The sequence below is a fragment of the Fonticula alba genome (assembly GCF_000388065.1).
Source record: "Fonticula alba strain ATCC 38817 unplaced genomic scaffold supercont2.11, whole genome shotgun sequence".
Taxonomy (NCBI): domain Eukaryota; order Rotosphaerida; family Fonticulaceae; genus Fonticula; species Fonticula alba.
In genome coordinates this window covers 187,640-206,822 of record NW_009242981.1, presented here as the reverse complement: position 1 = coordinate 206,822, position 19,183 = coordinate 187,640, and the positions used below count along the sequence as shown (strand labels likewise).

The window sequence follows — 19,183 nt, the reverse complement described above, 5'->3', positions numbered from 1 at the left end:
GAGAGGGGGAAAGCCCGGGGATCGCGAGCCAGTGGCGGTGAACGCACTCCTTGCAGTGGGCCAGGAAGTGGATGAACATGCGAATGGAGCTGTACGCCTGGATGGCCTCGCTGACGGCCTTCCGGAAGCCAGGCAGTCGGGCATGGGACGCGGGTGAGTTGGAGTGGCAGGGCAGGGCAGGCAAAAGAGCAAGACCCCTGAGCAGGGGGGGGGGGGGAGGGGGCGGGGGAGCAGCGGAAGACCCGGGCGCGGCACGTACAACCAGGCCCTGGCCCGTGCGGTTGGCAATGACCTCCATCTGGCCGCGGGTGAGGTTGGCGATGTTGTCGGCCTCGTCCGGCGTCAGGTACTTGAGGACGGCCAGCTGGCGCTTCTGCAGCTCGCCGGAGCTGGCGGCCGCCGCGGCCGCCGGGTTGACAAAGCTCGCGACCTTGGAGGCCATGCCGGACTGGGACTTCTCCATGAACTCGATGTACTCTGCGGCCGGCGCCATGCGAGTGTGTGGGCGGGTGAGCCGGGAGGGGAAAGAAAAGGAGGGCAAAGGACGGATGAGGGGAGAGGGCGATGCGAGCGGGTGGCGAGGGGGCACGCACTGGGCACGGTGAGCTCCTGGGCCTGCTGGCGGAGCATCTCCGGGGTGATGCTCTTGGACATGATCTGCCCCATGCCGGAGGTGAGCCCGCTGCCCATGTTCATCAGCGAGTCCAGCAGCGAGGACTTGGGCTTGGCAGAGGCGTCGGCGGCCTCGGGCGCGGGCTCGCTGGAGCCGGAGCCGCCGAACATGCCCTTGAGCCGGGCGCCGATGCCGGAGTAGGCGGCCGCCGGGGTGGTGGTCGGTGGCCCGGCCCGGCGGACCAGGGGCGAGGTAGAGGCGCGGAGGCCGACGGTGACAGAGCGGATCATGTTGTCAAGGGGGGGAGGAGGGGGGGGGGGGATGGGCGCTGGCAAGGGCGGGGGGGCGGGATGGGGAGGGAGGGGAGGCGAATCGGGTGGGAATGGGGTGCCCCTGTTGCCGGGGCGCAAGGGGGGGCAGGCGTGTGGCGGAAAAAAGGGGTTGTTTTGGCGCGGCCTCCGAAAGTGGGCCCGCAGGCCGGGTCGGATCGCCGGCCGGCCGCAGGCCGGGCGAGGCGTCGAGAAGGTCCACGTTCGATCGGGCGCGCCGTGCGTTGTCAGCATGCGGAATGCCATTGGCGCGTCAGCTGCCGGCCGGGCGTGATACGCGACATGGCGGCCGCCGCCCCCGCTCCCGGGCGTGTCGCTTGTTTTGATCAAGCCCGGTGTGTGTGCGCTCGGGCTGGGCTCTCGGGCGGGGGGGGGGGGGTCTCCTCCGGAGGGCGCCGGTGTCTCGGCCTCCGGCCAGCAAAAAGCGAGGGCCGGTGTGTGGAGGGCGCGAGGGAGCGAAAGCGGGGCGCCGTGGCCGGAAGGTCAACGACACCGGGGAAGCCATCGTACCTGTGCTCCTCTCTCTCTCTCTCTCTCTCTCTCTCCTTTTCTTGCTTTCTTCTCCTCGGCTGGCCCTTTGTCACCCGAGACGCTCGCACAGATGCACCTGGCAGACTCGCGCCCCGCCTCCCGCGGCGGCCCGCGGCCCCCGGGGGACGATGTCTTTTCCTGCTCCTCCAGCGAGGAGGACGATGCCGGGCTCCAGCCCCCGGAGGGGGACGCGCCGGAGGGGCTGGCCGCGGCGGCGCAGCTGCTGGCCACGGCGGCCGGGGGGTCGGCCGAGGCGGAGCTGATCCTGCGCGGGATGTTGGGCTTTTGCTTTGCGCCGGCGGCCGTGGAGGCGTCCGACGCGCCGGCCGGCCGCCGGGCGCCCAGCTTCTCGGTCGAGTCGCCGGTGTCGCACTCGTACCAGGCCCCTGCCGGGGCGGGGGCGTGGCCGCATGCCGGCGAAGCGGCCAGCCCCATGTCGGATGCGTCCTCCTCCTTGGAGAGCCTCTCGGCGCAGGGGTCCCTCGATGCGTATGCCCTGCTCCCCGGGGGGCAGGTGCTGCTGGGGGGCCATGGCAGCGGCGGCCCCGGGGCCGGGGATGGCGACCTCGATGGGAGGGGCCTGCTGGTGGATGTGCCGGTGCCGATCGTCGGGCCCGGCAGCCGGGAGCCGCACCAGAGTGCCTTTGCGCGGGTGTCCATCTCGGACCCCTCGACCGACGGGTTCACGCAGTACTCGGTCACGACACAGGTGGGCTCGTGCCTTTCGCCCTGCCTGCGGCCATGTCTCGCTGGATCGCCGCCTTCCTGCCTCCGTTCCTTCTGTCTCACCGTCCCTCGTGCCTGTGCATCCCTCGCGGTCCTCGGTTCGTGTGCCGGGCTCTCGGCCCGGTGGCGGCCTGTGGCGGCCTGTGCCGGCGCGGCTGGCGCCCGGTCGTGGCCGTGTGTTGCCCCTCGCCGGCCCCCTTCGCCGGAGGCAGACCAATGTCTGGAGTCCGGGCACGCGGACGGTCCGGCGGCGGTACAACGACTTTTCGCTGTTCTACGAGTTCCTACTGCGGGAATACGGCCGGCGGGTGCCGATCATCGGCATCCCGCCGGGGAGGGTCTTTCGTGCGTTCTGTCCCCCCCCCCCCCCTTTCGGGGCGTTCCCGTCGGGCGGCCGCGGTGGTGTGATCGCGATACTGACCATCGTGCGCCGGCGTCCGTGTGTACGGGCGGGACGATCAATAGAGCGCTTCGAGCCGGAGTTCATCAACAACCGCATGAAGAACCTGACGCTCTTTTGCAATTGGTACGCGCGCAGGCGCATGCTCTTGTGCCTTTCCCCTTTCGCCGGATGGCCAGCCGGTGTGTCTCTCTCTCTGTGTGTGTGTGTGTGTCTGTGTGCTGACACTGTTTCCCCCCTCCTCGGGTGCGCGTCTTTTCTGCCTGTCCGCGGCCTTGTGCGCGTGCCCCTGCGCGCAGGGTCGTCCAGCACCCTCTGCTGCGGAACTCCCCGGAGGTGCAGGACTTCTTCACGGCCGAGCAGTGGGCCGTGGTCATGCCGAGCCCATTGCTGTAGGGCCGAATAGACTGTCGGCCTGTGTGTCCACCTCAGCCTGCGTGTCTCGTGCTTGCGGCATGCGCGTTTCATGCTCGCACCGTGTGCGTCAGCGGGGGCGAGCCCGGGGGTATCGTGCGGGTATGCTCACCGCCCTGGGGGGGGAGGGGCAGGGCGGGGCGGCCACCAGCTTCGGCCACCGGGCCCAGGGATCTCTGGAGGCGGAAATAAAGGCCGCTGGGGGGTGGTCCCTCCGCATGGCCGGGGAAATTAGTCTAGTGGTATGATTCTCGCTTAGGGTGCGAGAGGTCCCGGGTTCGATTCCCGGATTTCCCCTTGCTTTTTGTGCCGCCGTCCCCCGGCAAAACCCTCATATACGACTGCCGCCCGGGCAGCAGCATGACCACCATCCCGATTAGTATAGTGGTGAGAATCCCCGCCTGTCACGCGGGAGGCCCGGGTTCAATTCCCGGATCGGGAGCGTTCTTTTTGTTTGCCGACGTGTCTCGCGCGGGGCCCCCTTGGCCGTGGCATTCGGCCCCGGTGTGTGTGTGTGTGTGTGTGTGTGCCCCTGTTTTTATTTGCGATCCCGCCCCGCCCCCCGGCGAGAGGAGAGTCCCCTGTCCCGCTACGCCGGACCCCGCCGGCCCCGGCCCCGCGGCCATGGTCTCGTCCTCTCTCCTGCGGGGGCGCATTTTTTCCGCGCGAGCGCGCGTGCCTCAGGGCGGCCGCCCGATTCCGGGGGCGCCCCGAGAGCTTCCCACGCACCAGGGCCCCGGCGGGCTGGACCCCCGCCGCCAGGGGGAGCGGGGCTGGCGCGTCGGGGGAGGGGGCGCGCGTGCGCACGGCCAGCCGGGGGGCGCTTGCGCGCTCGGCGCATGCCAGTCAATCGGCTTTCCTGCGTGCACCAGCTCTCGCGCGCGCGTGGGGCGGGACTGCCTGCCGCGGCGCATTCCGCCCTCGGGGCCGGGGCCCCGCCGCCTGGGTGGTCAGGGGCGCCGCCGGCCATTCTCCCCTTGCGCCGGGCTTCGGCGCGGCCGGCCCCGCCCCCCCCCCCCCCCCCGGGCGCGGGGGCGTGCGCGCTTGCCAAGGGCCCCGCGCGCGCGCGCGCGGTCCCTCGTAAACAGGCACACACATTCCACCGTGGGGGGTCTAGATCGCGCGGGCCCCGGGCACAGGTGCGCGCGTGCATGCCCCTCTGGAAGGGGCCCCGGAATGGGTGCGCCCCATCAGCGGCCGAAGGGGGAGGGGTGTTCTGCGCTGCTGCGCGTCGACCAGCCTGCGGCCCCGCGCCCCACGGCGCGCCGGCAACGCGGTCACCGGCACGGGAAGGGGCCCTTTTTTCCGAAGCCAGGACGCGTGCCCGCGCACGCCCGCGCGACCGGGGCCACCCCCGAGGCGCAGCCGCGGGCCCGGGGGACACCCTTCCCCTTTTGGCCGATCTTCTCTCCGGCGGCCGGGCGATCGACGGCAGCCTGGTGTATGGGCGCGAGGCCTCGGGCGCCATTGCCCGGTGTCGCCCCCCGTCCCTCCCCGCCCAGTCACTGGGTGCGCATGCGCGGCGATGGCGGCCCCATGGCGGCCCGACAACCAGGCACGGTGGCCTGGTTGGTGGTTGCCGGCGGGCAAGATGCCGGCCTGCGGTCCGGCGCGCGCGCGCGCGCGGCGAGGGCGACAGCCCGCACACATGCATCCATATCCGCCCGGCGGCGGTGACGGCAGCGGCAGGCGGGGCCGAGGGCGCACCGCGTCCGCAGCCGGCCAGGGTGCCAAGGCACGGGAGGCCCGGCGCCGGGGCCCGCGGGCGGCCGGCCGCATCGCGCGTCGGGAGACCTGCTGTCCGGCGCCGGGCTGCCCCCTTGCTGGACCCGGGGCGCGGCGCCTCGCGTGCCGGGACACGCACGCACGCCCGCCCGCCCGCCCGCGGCACCACCCATATAAATAGATCCCCCCTGGCGGCCCGGACCACAGGGTCCCATGGACAACTCCCATTTCGCCAGTCTCCCTTCCCCCAGCGGACTGTCCTCTCTCTCTCTCTCTCTCTCCCCCCCCCCCCACCTCCACCATGGTCGATCTTACCAACCCCCAGCGCGTGCTCGTGGCCACCCTCACCGCCGCCCTCGGCGTGAGCCCCGCCATGTTCAACCAGCAGGAGGCCGGCCTGGCCCAGGCCAACGTCTCGGCGGCCGCCACCTCGGACTTCGACTTCTCCGTCTGCGCCAGCGGCACGTACATCGCCGACTCGCAGAGGCTGCTGGCCTCCGGGCAGGGCTGCACCGCCCAGGCCTTCGAGACCCACCACAAGGCGGTGGTCTGCGCCACCATGGCCCACGAGCTGACCCGCAAGACCATGCACCGCGACGACGCGTACCCCCTGTGCTCGGAGCACCTGGCCCTCTATGCGTCGATGTGCCAGAATGCCGGGCTCGCGGCGGCCATCGACCTGAGCAAGTTCACCTGCCCGTCGAACTTCCCCGTCAACAAGGGGTCCTCCTTCCCGTCGGACGGCTGCCGTGACGACCAGCTGGAGAAGGTCGCCGAGGACATGGAGAAGGTGTGCGCCGGGTACCTGGACTTCTCCGATGACGACAGCGACGAGACCGGCGGCGCGCCCGACATCGGCAAGCTGTGCAAGTTCCCGAAGAAGTGCGCGGACTTCTTCGGCAAGCACATGCACTGCGCCGTCGAGCGCGGCGTCATCGGCAACGATGTGTCCATGTTCTGCGGCGAGAACTCCCTCATGGACTTCATCGACCTGCTGTGCCCCAAGAACTCCGGCCTGCACTACCTCATGAAGAAGATCACCCCCTTCTGCGTGGACCCCATCGAGAAGCACGACATCAAGATGGTGACCTTCGACCCGGAGTACCGCTTCAACAGCGCCACCGCCCTGACCGCCGCCGTGCCGGCCGCCGCCGCCGCCGTCGCCATGGTCGCCGCCTACCTGCTGTGAGTGGCGCCCGGCCGTGCCGCGCGTCCGGCGGCCCGGCGCGCGCCGCCGCATGCCCCATGCCAGCGAGGGCCCTCGGGGCTAGGGGGCCCCCCGGCGAGGGGGGTCGTGTCTCCCCTCCGCGTGTCTCCCTCTCCCCTCGGGCCTCTTCCCCCTGGCATGCTCTCCTCCCTCGTTCTTCTCTCCCCCCCCCCCCAATACACAGTTTCCGTTGGGTATGCAAGGGTCGTCCCCCGCGCCGACTTTCTTCTTTCTTCTTCTCATGCTGTCCGGCCCGGGGCCCGGCCAAGGGGCGAGGGGTGCGGGGCGGTGCGGGCGGTGGGCGCGCGAATGCGCGGGGCCGGGGGGCACCCACCGCCACAGCCGGGGAGGGGGGGACATGCCTTTCCCGCGCGGGCCCGGGCCGCCCCATGCATTCCTCATCGTGCGCGGGGCGAGGTGAGACGCGGACCGGGCGCCGGCTGGTTCCCCGGTCCCCTGCGCGACACCGGCGAGCGTCGTGCCTGCTGCCGAAAGAGAGGGCAGGCCAATGGGAGGGGGTCAAGAATGACCCGAGAGAGCCCCCAAGGGGGAAAGTTCGGGCGAGATCCGGGACCAGGGCAAGAGGCCCCGGCAATCGGTTCGGGGGGCGGCACAATGAATACTAATATCGAGCAGCCAACTTTGCCCACGCCCGTGCGCGAACCGACGCGTACCCTCGCGCAGGCGCACTCGCACACGCACACACCGGGGGGGGGGGGGGGGGGGGTGGCGCCGGCGGACGGCGGGACGACCCGGCTCACGGCCCCGGCCCCCCTGCGCGCCTGTCGGGGCCGGCGCGCACACGCCCATCTAGCCCCCCGCCCCCCACTGGCACGGGCGAAGCCCTCTGCCCGCCGGATGTGTAGCGCATGCCGCCGAGAGCCGCCCCCCCCCCCGGGGGAAAAGAAAAAAAAGAGCGAAACTCCGAGACAAATCCCGAAAATGCCCCTCAGCACACCATGGGGAGTGGCCGCGGCGCCCCCCGCGCGCGCGCGCGCGCGACCAGGCATGTCTGGGCGCCCAGGGAAACTCCCACAGCCGGGCAGAACGACTGCCCGATTAGCCGCGACACGTGACACGCATCACACCCCCGGCAGAATCACCCGCCCCGTTGGGTCGGCCCCAGGTGCCAGCCTTCTTCAGGGCGCGGAGTGCGCGCCCCTCGCACGGAGCCCGGCATCTTGCTTTAGATCTCCCTCCTCCGCTCCTCCGCCCCCTCTTTTCCGTATCTCGCGCTCAGCACTTCGCCCTCTGCCCCTCCATCCACCCGGCGCGCGGTCCCGCACGCAGCCGCTACCTCTCTCTCTCTCTCTCTCCCCCCCTCCCCGCCGGTGGCCGCGCCATCCCGTCCAGCGCGCCGCACGTCCTTCCTCCTGGCACCGTGCGGTTGCGGGCGGCCCGATGTTGCGTCTGGTGTGTCGGCAACTTGGGCCACTTGCCGGGGCCCTCGGTCCCCGGGCCAAGGTGAGCATGGCCTCGGCCCCTCGGGCCAGCGCCCAGGCCAGCGGGCTGGCCCGGCCCGATGTCGAAGGCCCGGCCGGCCGGGCGCCCCGAAAGCCGGCGAGTGCCCCGGGCCGGGCCGCGGCCCCACCGGCCGCGAGTGCGCGCCCGGCCTTCCCCAAGCACGAGGCCGATCCGTATGACCTGGGCCCGGTGAGCAACACGGCCGGGGCCCGGCTCTTGCGGGACATCGAGGCCGGCCGGGCGCCCCTGCCATCGGGCTTCCAGTCGGTCGGGTGCTTGCGCTTCTTCCTGCAATTGGTGGGCCTCCACGCGCCGGCGGTGTCACTGAACACCAAGGCCCGGCTGATGGGGCTGGATTGCGCCACGACCAGCGCCCTGATCGGGCGCTTTGTCAAGGACGGCCTTGGCCTGCCGCCGCCGCGGGGCTCGCAGGCCGGGGCGCTGAGCTGCCCGCACCTGGCCGACAACTTTCTGCTGCTGGTCCACCGGGACCCGCCGCCGGGGAAGATCCTGCTGGCCCGGCTGCTGGGGGTGTCGCGGCCGACCGTGGTGCAGCTCATCCAGCAGCACGCGCCCGGGGTGGACCTGACCCCGCGGCCGTGCTTGCAGCGGCTGCGCGAGCTGTGCGCCATCGCGCCGGCCGTGCCGCTGCACCAGATCTCCACGCTGCTGTCGGTGTCGCCGCTGCTGCTCAAGCAAACGATGGCCAAGTACCTCCAGGGGAGGCCCCACCCCGGGGATGGGGATGGGCTGGACTCCGACGCCGAGGCCGAGGCCGATCGCCTTGCCGGTGGCGGTGGCGCCGGCGGCCTCGCCGGGGGTGGCTTTGGGCTCGCCGGGCCCGGTGGCCCCGGTGGCCCGGGCGACCCGGTGCACCTGGCCCCGCCGGCCGGGCGCCGCGGCCACCGGGGCATCCCCCAGTCCGAGGCGATCCCCTGGCCGGATCGGCTGGACCTGCTGGAGCGGGCCCTGCGGACGGCCGAGCTCCAGGCCGACTCGGAGGCCGAGGCCCGGCTGCGGGAAACCGCCCGCCGGGTGGCCATCGCCTATTTGACGGTCTTCCGCCAGGACTCGCGGCTGTGCGACCAGCGTTTCAGGGCCGTGCGCCAGGCCCTGCCGGCCGAGCAGGAGGCCTCCTTGCGGGAGTTGCTCCGGAAGGATGCCACCTTGCCGTTCATCGCCCAGGCCATGGGGGTCCCCTACAAGTCGCTGTGGAATACGGTGGTCCGGTACTTCCCGAAGCCCCTGGCCGAGGAGGCCCCCCCCCGGCCGGGGAGCGGGGCCTTCCTGCTGACCGACATCACCTCCATGCGGCAGTATGTGGCCCGGTATTTGCCGGAGGACTCGCCGGTCCGGCGGCAGTCCCACCAGCCGGGCTCCAAGCCGGCCAACCTGCTGACCATGGCCCAAAGCAGCCGGGCGATAGACTGGCGCCGGTCGGACCTGGTCCGGGTGTTCGACCCGGCGCAGCACCCGCCCGAGCAGCCGGACCTCCGGCATCTGGATGCGGACTTCGACCCGGCCTTCGAGGGGCGCCTCCGGCGGCTGCTGGCCCTGCGGCCGCCGCTCAGCCCGATCGAGGCCAGCCAGCACCTGGGCGTGTCGGTGGGCCTGATCCGGCGCACCATCGACCGGTCGCTGCGCGATGTGTTCCTCTCGCGGCCGATGATCACCCTGCCCACGGAGGGCATCATCCGCCTGCGGCGCCTGGCGCGGCAGCTGGCCGGGCCGGCGGCCGGCAGCCCGGACCGCGGCATCCGGCGCATGCGGTACACCGTGCCCGACATCGCCAGGCAATTGGGCCTGACGCCGGACCAGACCTTCTCCCTGCTCCATCGCTACTGCCCGGAGTACTTCTTCCTGGCCCTCGGGCCGGAGGCCGGGGCCGGCCCCGGGGGGATGTATGTGCCGGATGGCCGGCTGCCGGAGCTGCTGGACGCCATCCGGGGCCGGTATCCGCCGCCGCTGGTGCACCACCTGGCCGCGGATCTGGGCTGCACCATCCCGCAGGTGATCAACTCGCTGCGGGTCCATGCGCCGGACTTCTCCACCCCGATGTATGCCCGGAGCCTGGCCTTCCGGCTGCACGAGCTGCATGAGCAGCTGCGCGCCAAGCCCGACATCTCCCTGTCGCAGCTGTACCGCGAGGCCAACATGCCGTCGCCTCTCCTCCGCATGACCCTGAATCACTTTGAGCCGCTGCTGGCCAAGGATTCGCCCTACCTCAGACTAACTGCCCAGCCCCGGTGAGAATAGACCCCCCTCCTCCTCCCTCACCTGTGGCTGTTGCTTCGGCCCGTGGCTGCCTTTCTGGTGTTGCACCCGGGGGCCGTGGGGTTCTTTTGTCCCTCCGACGTGGGGTCCGGCGCCTTGCCCTTGTCGCGCATCGATGGGCCAGCCGCGCGGCCGTGTGCCGCCGGCATTCGGGCCGACATGTGCCTCGGGGGGCCCCCGGCGGGGGTGGGCCGATCGCCGGATCGCACTGTCCGCCATGGCCATGCGCTGGGCGGGTGCCGGCATGCCGGGGTGTGTCTTTCGGTGCTCGATCCGCCCTGGCCCGGGAGTCTGTGTGTGTGTGTATGTGTGTGTGTATGTATGTGTGTATGTATGTGTGTATGTATGTGTGTATTTATGTGTTCGTATGTATATGTTCGTATGTATGTGTTCGTATGTATGTGTTCGTATGTATGTGTACGTATGTATGTGTACGTATGTATGTGTGTATGTGCGCTGCCATGCCCCGGTGCGGGACGAGCACGCCTGCCCGGCTGCATGTCCTCCCCAGCTGGACCGGCTCCGTGGCCGTGTTTGTGTGGTTATGGCGGTGGGTGCCGCCATGGCCCAGTATGACACGCGGAGGCCGAGGGGGAGCTGGTGCGGCCGCAGAGGTCCGTTTCCCCTCGCCCGGGAGACGCGCGCGTGCCCGTGCTCTCGGGCCGCACTCCGCGCGCCGAAGTCCCCCCCCCCCCCCCTCCCCCCTCCTGCGGCCCGGGGGTGAAACGCACGTCCCGGCGCGCGGTGCTGGCCCGGACGGAGCCCGGACCCGGAGGCACGCGCCCCCCGGCGATCCGCCGGGCGGCCCGTTCCCACAGGCGCATGCCAACGATCGGGCGCCGTCTTGCATGAGCCCAGGGTCCGGCCGCCCGCCCGGGGCTGGATTGTGGCCCCCGCTCGGCGGCCGTGCCGCTGCCGGGCGAGGGAAGGACGCAGGGACAAAGCCCCGGTCCGCCCAGGGGGCCGGCGGGGGCGAAGTGCGGGCCGGTGCAGGGCCGCGACCCGGCGGGGCGATCCATTTTTGTGGGTCCCCTGCGGGCGGCCCGGCTGGTGGGGATTTTTATGCCGCACCACCGGGCCAGGGCAGGCCATCCGGGCACTGTGGCTCAGTGCCCTGCCCCTCCCCTCCATCCCGATTGTTCCGCGCGCCGGGGCCCTCGCCGTCCCCCTCCTTGCCCCTCTCCCCGCCCCTCTGCCCCTCTGCCCGGCGCTCGCCCCCATGGAATTCACCAGCCCCTCGCCCCTGCCGGCGGCCGAGAGTGTCTGGACGCCGGCGCAACCGCCGCACGGCATGCCCGGCCACCCGCCCGTCCAGGGGGACTACCCGCTGACGCAGGTGGCCCACTCGCCTGTGGCCGCGGCACATCCGCCGCCGCCGCCGCCGCCGCCGCCGCCGCCGCCGCCGCCGCCGCCGCCGCCGCCACCATTCGCGGGCCACATGTCGGCCCCGCCGGCCTACAAGGCCTATCCCTCGCCGGGCGCGTCGTACGCTGCGGCGGGCCCCTCGCCCGGTCCAAGGCCCCCCCCGGGCGCCGGCCTCGCCACCAGGGTCGAGGTGAGCTCGGCCTACGCCATGGTCTGGGACCCGAGCGCCATCCCTTACACCAACTACATGGACTTCCTGCCCTACTACGAGGCGGTGCGTCGCCGTCTCCACCGGCAGGCCGTGCGGTGGGCCTGTCTTGCCCTGGCCGGGGCCTCGTGGCCCAGCTGACTCGCCCTCGCCTCCCCCCGGGCCGCCCCCCCCCCCCCCCCCCCTGGCGGAAGCCCATACCCCTGCCCAATGCGCTCGCCAGCAGGAGCAAAAGATCGAACCTCATCACCGTGCGCCAGCCACCCCCCCCTGGCATCCCCGCCGAGTCGCCCTTCCAAGCCGGCTAGACACCGACACTGACCCGGCTGGCATGCGCCGCGCCGCGCCGCGCAGTTCCTCATCCTGGTGATCATCGGGGCGATCCTCATCGCCGTGGGCATTGGTGCGTTGCCTCGGGGCCGCCGGCAGCAGCGCGGCCGGCGGGCGGCCCGGTCGCCCCCGCGCCCTACTCCCCCCGCCCCCTCCCCCTCGCTCACACCCACGCACCCACGCACGCGCTCCGGAGCAGCCATGTCGCCCCAGTCGTATGCCATGGTCGGCGGCGGCGGCACGCTCCTCTTCAATGGCGTGCTCATCTTCGGCGTGCGTCCGCCCGGTCGGGCTGCCCTCTTGCCAAACTCGCGCCCGCGTGCCGGGCCGGCTGTCGACTGACCCGCGCTCTGGTCCACCGGGGCACACCCACCGGCCCAGATCATGGCCTTCATGCGCATGCGGATCCGACGCCTGTACAACGCGCGCATGGCCTTCGAGGCCCACGCGGCCGAGTGCGTCCGCTCCGGCCAAGCCCCGCCCCTGCCGCCGGTGGCCCTGTGCAAGTTCTGCCACATCAACCGCCAGTCGCGCTACGTGTACACCGTGGTCTGCAAGCGCCCGGCGGACATGCGGATCCCGCCGGTGCTGGCCTGCGTCGACCACGTGCGGCCGGAGTACCACCAAATGATCCTGACCATGGCGCGCCAGGTGAATGGCGGCCTGTAGGCGCCGGCGCGCCGGGGCTGCGGCGCGCGGGCTCCGGCTCACGCAGCAGGCATCCCCACCCACACCGGTGCGGTGGCGGGGGGGGGGTGAACGCGGCCCCCTTTGTGGGAGGTGCATTCTCCCTGCTTGTGGGGTATGTCCGGCAGGCGATGCGTTGGCATGTTGCTGTTCCGGGACGCGCCATTCTGCCGCTCTCCAGATTGACCGGCGGAGGTATGGCCTTTTGCTGTTGGAGACATGCGGCCGGGCCGCATGCCTGCGCCGGGGGCATTCCAGTCGCTCGGCGCCCCGGGCGTTCAATTAATATACCACCATTAACTGGACCCGACCCTGGACAGCGCCCAGCGCGGGGCGAAAGTTGCCGGGGGCCGCCCTCCCTCCATGGGTGGTGGGTCTCTTTTGGGGGCGCTTGTGCGAGAGCCCGTGCGCAAGGTGCGCCCTCGGTCCCTTCCCCGGGGAAGGGGGCGCGGCGGCAGCGCGGCTCCCCTGGGCGGCAGGCCACGACACTTCGACCGCGCCGGGGGCGAAGCCGCGGCCGGAGGCGCTTGCCATGGTGACGGTGGCGTGTGCTGGAAGAGGTGCGCCGGCGTGCGGCCTGGCCGGTGGGGCCCTCGGGCCTGCGCAGGCGCCGGCACCCCGGCTACAGGGCCTGGTTGTCTTTTTATTTTTCTTTGGCGGACGCCCTGTCGCCTGCTCCCGTGCCGCTCCCGGCGAGCCGTGGTGCCTGCTGAGGCTCCATCCTGTGCCCGCCCCGCGCCGAGGCGCCCCCTTCCGCTGTGCCGCGCGGGAAAAGACCGCCGACAGCCGGGCACCCTTTGCCCGTGTGCGGGGTGGATCCCGGGGCATCCGGTGTGTGGGGCAGATATGCCAACCAGCGCCACCGCTCGAACATTGGCTGGCGCTGCTTTGCTGGGCCGTTGGGCCGCCGGTTCCCAGCGCCGGAGGCCCAGGGTGGCCCGGGGTCTGAGCAGGCCGAAGGGGTCTTGTCGGGGGAGGGGCCGACGGGGCCCTTGGCGAGGCCGAGCGAATGGCAGCTGGCCAGCCGGGCCGGGGGGGGGGGTGGGGATGTGTGCGAATCCCCACATCGGGCGAGGGGTGCCGGCAGGCGCCGGGCGGGCGCGCGAGAGTGTTACCCGGGGATCCGGTGTTGGTACCGCTGGCGGCGGTTGCCACATCCCCGGGTCAGGGTCCCGGAGTCCCGGAGCACCGGGGTCTCGGGCCGCCGCTTGCCCGGGCGCGTGGGGCACTCAAAGGCCTCCCCTGCCGCCCGGGGAAAGCACGAGCGAGCACGGGCCCGGTCGGCCGCGCGTCTCCCCCGGGGGAAATACCGCGTGGGCCGCCGAGTGGACGGAGGCGTGGCTGGGGGCCTCGCCCGGATGCAGGGCGTCGGACTCCCTTCGGGGCCGGGTGTGCCGCGCGGCATCGCCAGAGCTCCGTCCAGACTGGCGGGGGGGGGGGGGGGCGGGCGGAGAGCCTCGCGCGGCGTGGTCCCGCTGCAGCGGCCGGGGCCGGCACGAGCGCGATGCGCCACCCCCTTGTCGGCGCAGCGTCGGGGGACGCGCGCGCGCATTGAAGCCCCCACGGGTGTTCCCGGCTACCGAGGGGCGGTCAGTGCGCTGTCCCTGCCCTGCTCCGGGGCCCGGTGTCGAGGCGCCGGCGCGCCGGCGACGGAGGTGGCCATCGGGAAGGATGCTCCCGCCCGGTGCCGGGACGCTGCCAGCCGGGCGGGGGGCCCGGGTCGCTTGGTCCCGGGGGCCTCCCCCAGTGGTGTTGGCGGGGGGGGGGGGGGGGGGGGGGGGGCAATAGTCGACCCGGCTCCCGGGCGTGTATGGGCGCCGCCGCCCGGCCGGGGTGGGGACGGGCGCGGGGCACGCAAAATCCGGGTGGGCCAAAAGCGCCACGAGGGGCGTTTCCCCTCGAAGATGGCCGCGTAGCTCAATTGGATAGAGCACCTGACTACGGATCAGGAGGTTGTGTGTTCGAGCCGCATCGTGGTCACCATTCTTTTTTGCCCGCCCTCCTCAGGAGGGAGGCGCGCGCGCCGCGGCGTCCGTGCGCGTGTGTCCCGGGGCGAGGCGCGGAGGGAGAGGGGAGAGGGGCGCCGCGTCCCCGCCCCCTCAGGGGGGGGGGGGGTTACCCGCTGCGCCCTCCGGGCTTGTTTTCCTCCCCCGGGGGAGGGCGGGCTGGGCCGCCCTGCGTCCGGGGCGCGGTGGACACAAAGAGGCGCTCGGACGGGCGCGGCGCAAAAAGGAAGATAGCCCACTGTGGGGCTCGAACCCACGACCCTGGGATTAAGAGTCCCATGCTCTACCAACTGAGCTAAACAGGCATGTGTGTAGCCGGTACCGGGGGACACATGAAGCTGCCGGTGCCGGTGCCGGCGGTGGATCTGCCCGCGCTCCTCTGTTCCAGGCGGCTTCAAGGGCACCAGCAGGACCACATGCACCAGGAGCCGGCAGCCAGGATGCCCCCGAGGTCCGGGGACCAGGACGCGAGCCCGGCGGTGAATGTCCCCACCCTTCCCCCCAGCCCGAGCCCATCGGCACCAGCACGCGCACGCACACGCCGGGTGCCAGACGATGCCCACACGGGAGGAGGCATGCCTCCGGCGGTGCATTTCGCCGCCCCTCCGAGGCCCGGCGCCGCCATCGACACCAATGCGCGCACGCACATGGACACGCAAATGGACACGCACATGGACACGCACATGGACACGCACATGCATGCGCACATGCAAACGCACACGCACATGAGCACATGCAAACGCACACGCACATGCAAACGCACACGCACATGCAAACGCAAACGCACATGCATGGGCACACGCACATGCAAGGGCACACGCACACATCCACACATCCACACATCCACACACATCCACACGCACACACATCCACACGCACACACATCCACACACATCCACACACATCCACACATCCACACGAACAGGAGAAAACAGGCATGGGAGGTCTACACAGCAGGAGGTCAGGCAGGCACAGGGGCCATCTCCACGGCGTCCTGCTTGGCGGGCTCCGGCGAGGAGGCCTTCCGCCGGAGGAGCAGGATGGCCGCCACCACGGCCGCCACCAGGACCACCAGCAGCGGGAGCCCCACGCCAAGGCCGATGGCCAGGGCGGTGCGCCGGCCGGCCCCCGGGGCCGGGGCCAGGCAGCTGTCACCCCCGGGCCCGGCGCATGTGGCGCACTTCCGGTGGCAAGGGGCACACAGGCTCGCGGCCGGGTCCGGGAACCAGCCATCCGGGCAGGCGGCCAGGCAGGCGCCGGCCGCGCGCGGGTCCGGCAGCATGCCATACATGCAGGCGGTGCATTGGTCCGGCGCGGGGCCGGTGCACGCGGCGCAGCCGCCGGCGCAGGCCGCGCACACGCCGGGCGTCAGGTAGTCGGCGCTGCCGGCCGGGCACCGGCCGCCGGCCAGGCACCGGCCGCCGGCCGACAGGACCGCCCCCGCCGGGCAGGTGGCACACTGGCCGGGCCCGGGCCCGGTGCAGGTGGCGCACTGCCGGTCGCAAGCATGGCACCCCCCGGCACTGGGGAAGGTCCCCTCCGGGCAGGCGGCCAGGCAGGCCCCCTGATGCATGAAGAAGCCGGCGTGGCACATGTCGCACCCGGTGGACCGGGCACAGGTCCAGCAGTTGGCCGGGCAGGCCTTGCACCGGCCCCGGTCGAGGTTGTCCACGAAGTACCCCACCTCCGGGCAGGTCCGCGAGCAGTAGCCCCCGGGCAGCGGGAGGAAGCCATCGCGGGAGGAGCAGGTCAGGCAGTACTCCGGCCGGCCGGGATGGCAGGAGCTGCAGAAAACCCCGCACGGGTAGCACGACCGGGCCAGCATGTCGGCGTACGTCAGCGGCGGGCACTGGCCCTGGCGGATGCACTGCCCGTCGGCCGTCATCAGGTAGCCGACGATGCACCGGGCGCACACATAGGGCCCGGTCGACTGGCAGGAGAGGCAGCCGCTGGCCGAGCAGGGGCAGGCCGCCAGGGCGGCCGGCTGCGAGCCGGCATCCGGGCAGACCGACCGGCAGGCGGGGTCCTGGCCCGAGGCCAGCTCGGCCAGCGGGTCCACGCAGGCGGTGCACTGGCTGGCCAGGGGCCCGGTGCACTGGGCACAGGTGCTGTGGCAGGGCCGGCACACGGCCGACGCCGGCAGCCCGGGCTGGGCCGGCGGCGGCGCGGCCACCGCATACATGCCATCGGGGCAGGCCGGCAGGCACTTCTGCTCGTGGAGGACCGTGCCCTGCTGGCAGGCCAGGCAGGTGGGGAACTCGGCCGTGTAGCAGGCCAGGCAGCCGGGGCCGCAGGGGACACACTCGCGCGGGCTGCTGCCCAGGGTGAAGCCCGCCGGGCAGGCCGAGCAGTGGGCCCCGGCGGCCGGGGAGACGCACCGCCGGCAGGCGGCATTGCCGCACGGCTGACACTGGCCGGTGACCAGGTCCGGCCCGGTGCCATCCGGGCAGTCGGACCAGCAGCGGCCGGTGGCCGGCTCCAGCAGGAAGCCCGCCGCGCAGCCCCGGCAAGCCAGCGCCCCGGGCCCGGAGCAGGCCCCGCAGGAGACATCGCACGCGTGGCACTGGTGGTCCTCGGCCGAGAGGTAGAACCCCGGCGCGCAGGCGGTGCACCGGTCGGCCGTGGTGCAGGCATCGCACCCGGGCCCGCAGGCCACGCAGGCCCCCCCCGCGGACGTGGGGTTCATGCCGGCCGGGCAGGCGCTCACGCAGGCCGACGGGCCGGGGGCCAGCACCAGCAGCCGGCCCGGCGGGCAGGTCCCGCAGGCGCGCGCCGGCCCGGCCGAGCAGGTGGCGCACGAGGCGTCGCACGGGGCACACTCCCGGGGCAGGACCTCGGCCAGGGTGGCCTCGTCGAAGACCGGGCGCGTGCCCGCCGGGCAGGCGCACTGGCCGGCGGCGGCCACCAGCCCGGCCGGGCAGGCACACCGGCCGTCCGGGCCCGGGTCGGCGTGCGCCACGCAGGCGCACCGGCCGGCCGCCGTGTCGAAGTGGACCGCCTCCCCGCCGGGGCACACGCACGTCAAGCTGGCCGCGTCGAGGTGGGTGCCGGCCGGGCACCGGGGAGCCTCGGCGTCCGGGTGGGCAAACACCCGGATGCGCGGGCCGCGCGCCGGCGACCCGGCCCCGTCCGGCCCATCCAGCAGCACGACATCCAGCCGGCCATCGTGGTTGACGTCCAGCAGGTGCATGCTCGGCCGGGCGGCCGGCGACCCGGCGGCCGGCCGGCCGGCCGGCGGGAACCCCGGCAGGACAACCACCCGGCGGAAGGCCACGCCCTCGACCCCGGGCTGGGCCAGGTAGAAGACCACGCGGCCGGTGGCCCGGTCCAGCAGCACCAGGTCCTCCTGGCCGTCGCGGTTGGTGTCCATGGCCACCAGCTCGGCCGTCGGGCTGACGGCATGGTGCTCGATGACCGCCAGCGGGCAGCCGGAGTCCCGGCGCCCGGAGCGGTTGCCCGGCAGGAAGGGCTCGGCCAGCAGCCCGGCCGGGGTCTTGTACGGCTCCTCGCCGGTGGCCCGGTCCAGGTCCCACAGCGACTGGTCCCACAGGCAGTCGTAGGGCTGGGCCACGATGCCGGCCGGCAGGGCATCCGCCCGGACCAGGATCCCCTGGGCCGGGGCCCCCTCCGCGCGCTGGTAATACAGCGCCTGGTGCAGGGGAACATCATCGCCCGGCGGCTGGACATACAGGAAGTCCGGGCTCTGGGCGGCCATGTTGATGAACAGGGCCCCGGGCCGGTCGGCCGGCCGGCCGGCCAGGCGCGGATACAGCTCGGCCACGGCCGGCAGGGCCAGGCCGACGGCCTCCCCCGGCCGGTGCCCCAGCCGGGGGATGCTCAGGCGCGGGCTGACGCTCGGCAGGCTGAGCAGCACCCCGGCCAGGCCCCACTGGAGGTCCCAGTAGCCGATCATGGCCCCGGGCATGGCCAGCAGATGCTCGCCGGTGGTGGTCCGCACGAGGGAGGCCAGCTGCGGGAAGGTTTGCCCGTGGGCTGGGGCCGGGGCCAGGGCCAGCTCGCCCGCCGGGAAGGGCAGCGGCACGTCCACCATCCACCGGAGGGGGTCGCGCAGGGCCGGGCCCGGCCCGGCCATGCTGCTGCCGAACAGCAGCATGGTCAGGGTGCTGGTCACCGGCAGCGGCCGGGTCAGGGCGCTCGGGGCCACCATATACCCGAAGGCGTGGCCGGGCAGGGTCCCGGTGGCCGGGCGGAAGTGCGCCAGCGCGGTGGCCGCCCCGGCCATGGTGGCCAGGCTGACGGCCGGCCGCCGGGCCGGGTGCCCGGCCGGCCCACCGCCCGGCGGCCGGTCCGCCGCCCGCAGCAGCGCCCCCAGATGGACCGGGTCCCTCGGGGCCAGGAGCTGGCCGATGGCCGACGCCGGGCCGGCGGCCGACATGGCGCCGGCCGGGCCCCCGGCTGTCGTCGTGGGCGCCGCCGCCCCCGCCGCCGTCCGGTCCCCGACAATGAACTCGTCCAGCATGCCGGGCACGCTCAGGTGCTGGACCTCGGCCGACTGGCCCACCGGCACCAGGGTCAGGGTGTCGGGATCCGAGGGGAAGTACCCGACCAGGCTGGGCTCGACCGTGGCCACCGGCCACCGGTGGTCCGGGTTGTCGCCGCCGCCGGCCGGGGCGGGGGCCATGCGCGCGTGCGTGAAGCCCACCGGCTGGAAGTCCCCCCACGAGGGGTCGGCCGTGGTGACCATCCACGGGACGAAGGCCGGGGCCGGGGCCGAGCACCGCCCCTCGACCACGGTGGCATCGGGGTCGGCGCAGGAGTGCCCGCACGTGCGGCCATCCTCCGCCAGGAGGAGGCCCCGCTCGCAGGCGAGGCACCTGCCCTCGAGGCAGTGCCGGCAGTGGGCAATCTCACAGGCCGGGATGCAGTCTGCCGGGTGGTGTTAG

The 19,183-nt window shown here is 73.0% G+C and overlaps 6 protein-coding genes and 4 non-coding genes across 10 annotated transcripts in view; 7 read left to right on the top strand and 3 right to left on the bottom strand.

Moving 5' to 3' along the window:
* Positions 1-903, bottom strand: part of H696_05454 (hypothetical protein) — a gene marked incomplete at both ends in the record, with an annotated part of 1,393 nt that extends 490 nt beyond the window's left edge. The window contains 3 exons of the mRNA XM_009499280.1: positions 48-118; positions 260-477; positions 594-903. Of these exons, the coding sequence (XP_009497555.1) occupies positions 48-118; positions 260-477; positions 594-903 (599 nt within the window). The remainder of the gene's footprint in view (positions 1-47; positions 119-259; positions 478-593) is intronic.
* Positions 904-1,470: 567 nt separating this feature from the next.
* Positions 1,471-3,025, top strand: H696_05453 (hypothetical protein). Its single transcript, XM_009499279.1, has 4 exons — positions 1,471-2,182; positions 2,412-2,544; positions 2,665-2,725; positions 2,899-3,025. Exons 1-4 carry the CDS (start codon positions 1,544-1,546, stop codon positions 2,993-2,995), a joined length of 930 nt encoding a protein of 309 aa, XP_009497554.1. The 5' UTR covers positions 1,471-1,543; the 3' UTR covers positions 2,996-3,025.
* A 213-nt stretch (positions 3,026-3,238) lies between these two features.
* Positions 3,239-3,310, top strand: H696_05452. Its single transcript has one exon. It is a non-coding gene; the product is annotated as a tRNA-Pro (tRNA).
* Positions 3,311-3,383: 73 nt separating this feature from the next.
* On the top strand, positions 3,384-3,455 carry H696_05451. Its single transcript has one exon. It is a non-coding gene; the product is annotated as a tRNA-Asp (tRNA).
* Positions 3,456-5,039: 1,584 nt separating this feature from the next.
* H696_05450 (hypothetical protein) lies at positions 5,040-5,927 on the top strand (the record flags this gene model as incomplete). The annotated part of the gene is made up of 1 exon (XM_009499278.1): positions 5,040-5,927. One exon carries the CDS (start codon positions 5,040-5,042, stop codon positions 5,925-5,927), a length of 888 nt encoding a protein of 295 aa, XP_009497553.1.
* Positions 5,928-7,415: 1,488 nt separating this feature from the next.
* Positions 7,416-9,681, top strand: H696_05449 (hypothetical protein; the record flags this gene model as incomplete). The annotated part of the gene is made up of 1 exon (XM_009499277.1): positions 7,416-9,681. The coding sequence occupies one exon, from the start codon at positions 7,416-7,418 to the stop codon at positions 9,657-9,659; it is 2,244 nt and encodes a 747-aa protein (XP_009497552.1). The 3' UTR covers positions 9,660-9,681.
* Positions 9,682-10,787: 1,106 nt separating this feature from the next.
* H696_05448 (hypothetical protein) lies at positions 10,788-12,351 on the top strand. Its single transcript, XM_009499276.1, has 5 exons — positions 10,788-11,322; positions 11,451-11,507; positions 11,611-11,659; positions 11,786-11,859; positions 11,968-12,351. Exons 1-5 carry the CDS (start codon positions 10,903-10,905, stop codon positions 12,253-12,255), a joined length of 888 nt encoding a protein of 295 aa, XP_009497551.1. The 5' UTR covers positions 10,788-10,902; the 3' UTR covers positions 12,256-12,351.
* A 1,828-nt stretch (positions 12,352-14,179) lies between these two features.
* On the top strand, positions 14,180-14,253 carry H696_05447. The gene has a single exon. It is a non-coding gene; the product is annotated as a tRNA-Arg (tRNA).
* A 258-nt stretch (positions 14,254-14,511) lies between these two features.
* Positions 14,512-14,584, bottom strand: H696_05446. The gene has a single exon. It is a non-coding gene; the product is annotated as a tRNA-Lys (tRNA).
* Positions 14,585-15,240: 656 nt separating this feature from the next.
* The window catches only part of H696_05445 (hypothetical protein), a gene marked incomplete at both ends in the record, with an annotated part of 7,658 nt that continues 3,715 nt past the window's right edge, over positions 15,241-19,183 (bottom strand). The window contains one exon of the mRNA XM_009499275.1: positions 15,241-19,166. Within this exon, the coding sequence (XP_009497550.1) occupies positions 15,241-19,166 (3,926 nt within the window). The remainder of the gene's footprint in view (positions 19,167-19,183) is intronic.

Bases quoted from the DNA above. Each gene is read 5' to 3' on its own strand.
- H696_05448 (XM_009499276.1), top strand. From the start codon at position 10,903: ATGGAATTCACCAGCCCCTCGCCCCTGCCGGCGGCCGAGAGTGTCTGG. The intron at 11,508-11,610 runs GTGCGCCAGCCA...CGCGCCGCGCAG, and splicing joins AAAGATCGAACCTCATCACC to TTCCTCATCCTGGTGATCAT. The intron at 11,860-11,967 runs GTGCGTCCGCCC...CCACCGGCCCAG, and splicing joins ATGGCGTGCTCATCTTCGGC to ATCATGGCCTTCATGCGCAT.
- H696_05453 (XM_009499279.1), top strand. From the start codon at position 1,544: ATGCACCTGGCAGACTCGCGCCCCGCCTCCCGCGGCGGCCCGCGGCCC. The intron at 2,183-2,411 runs GTGGGCTCGTGC...CGCCGGAGGCAG, and splicing joins AGTACTCGGTCACGACACAG to ACCAATGTCTGGAGTCCGGG. The intron at 2,726-2,898 runs GTACGCGCGCAG...CCCTGCGCGCAG, and splicing joins CTGACGCTCTTTTGCAATTG to GGTCGTCCAGCACCCTCTGC.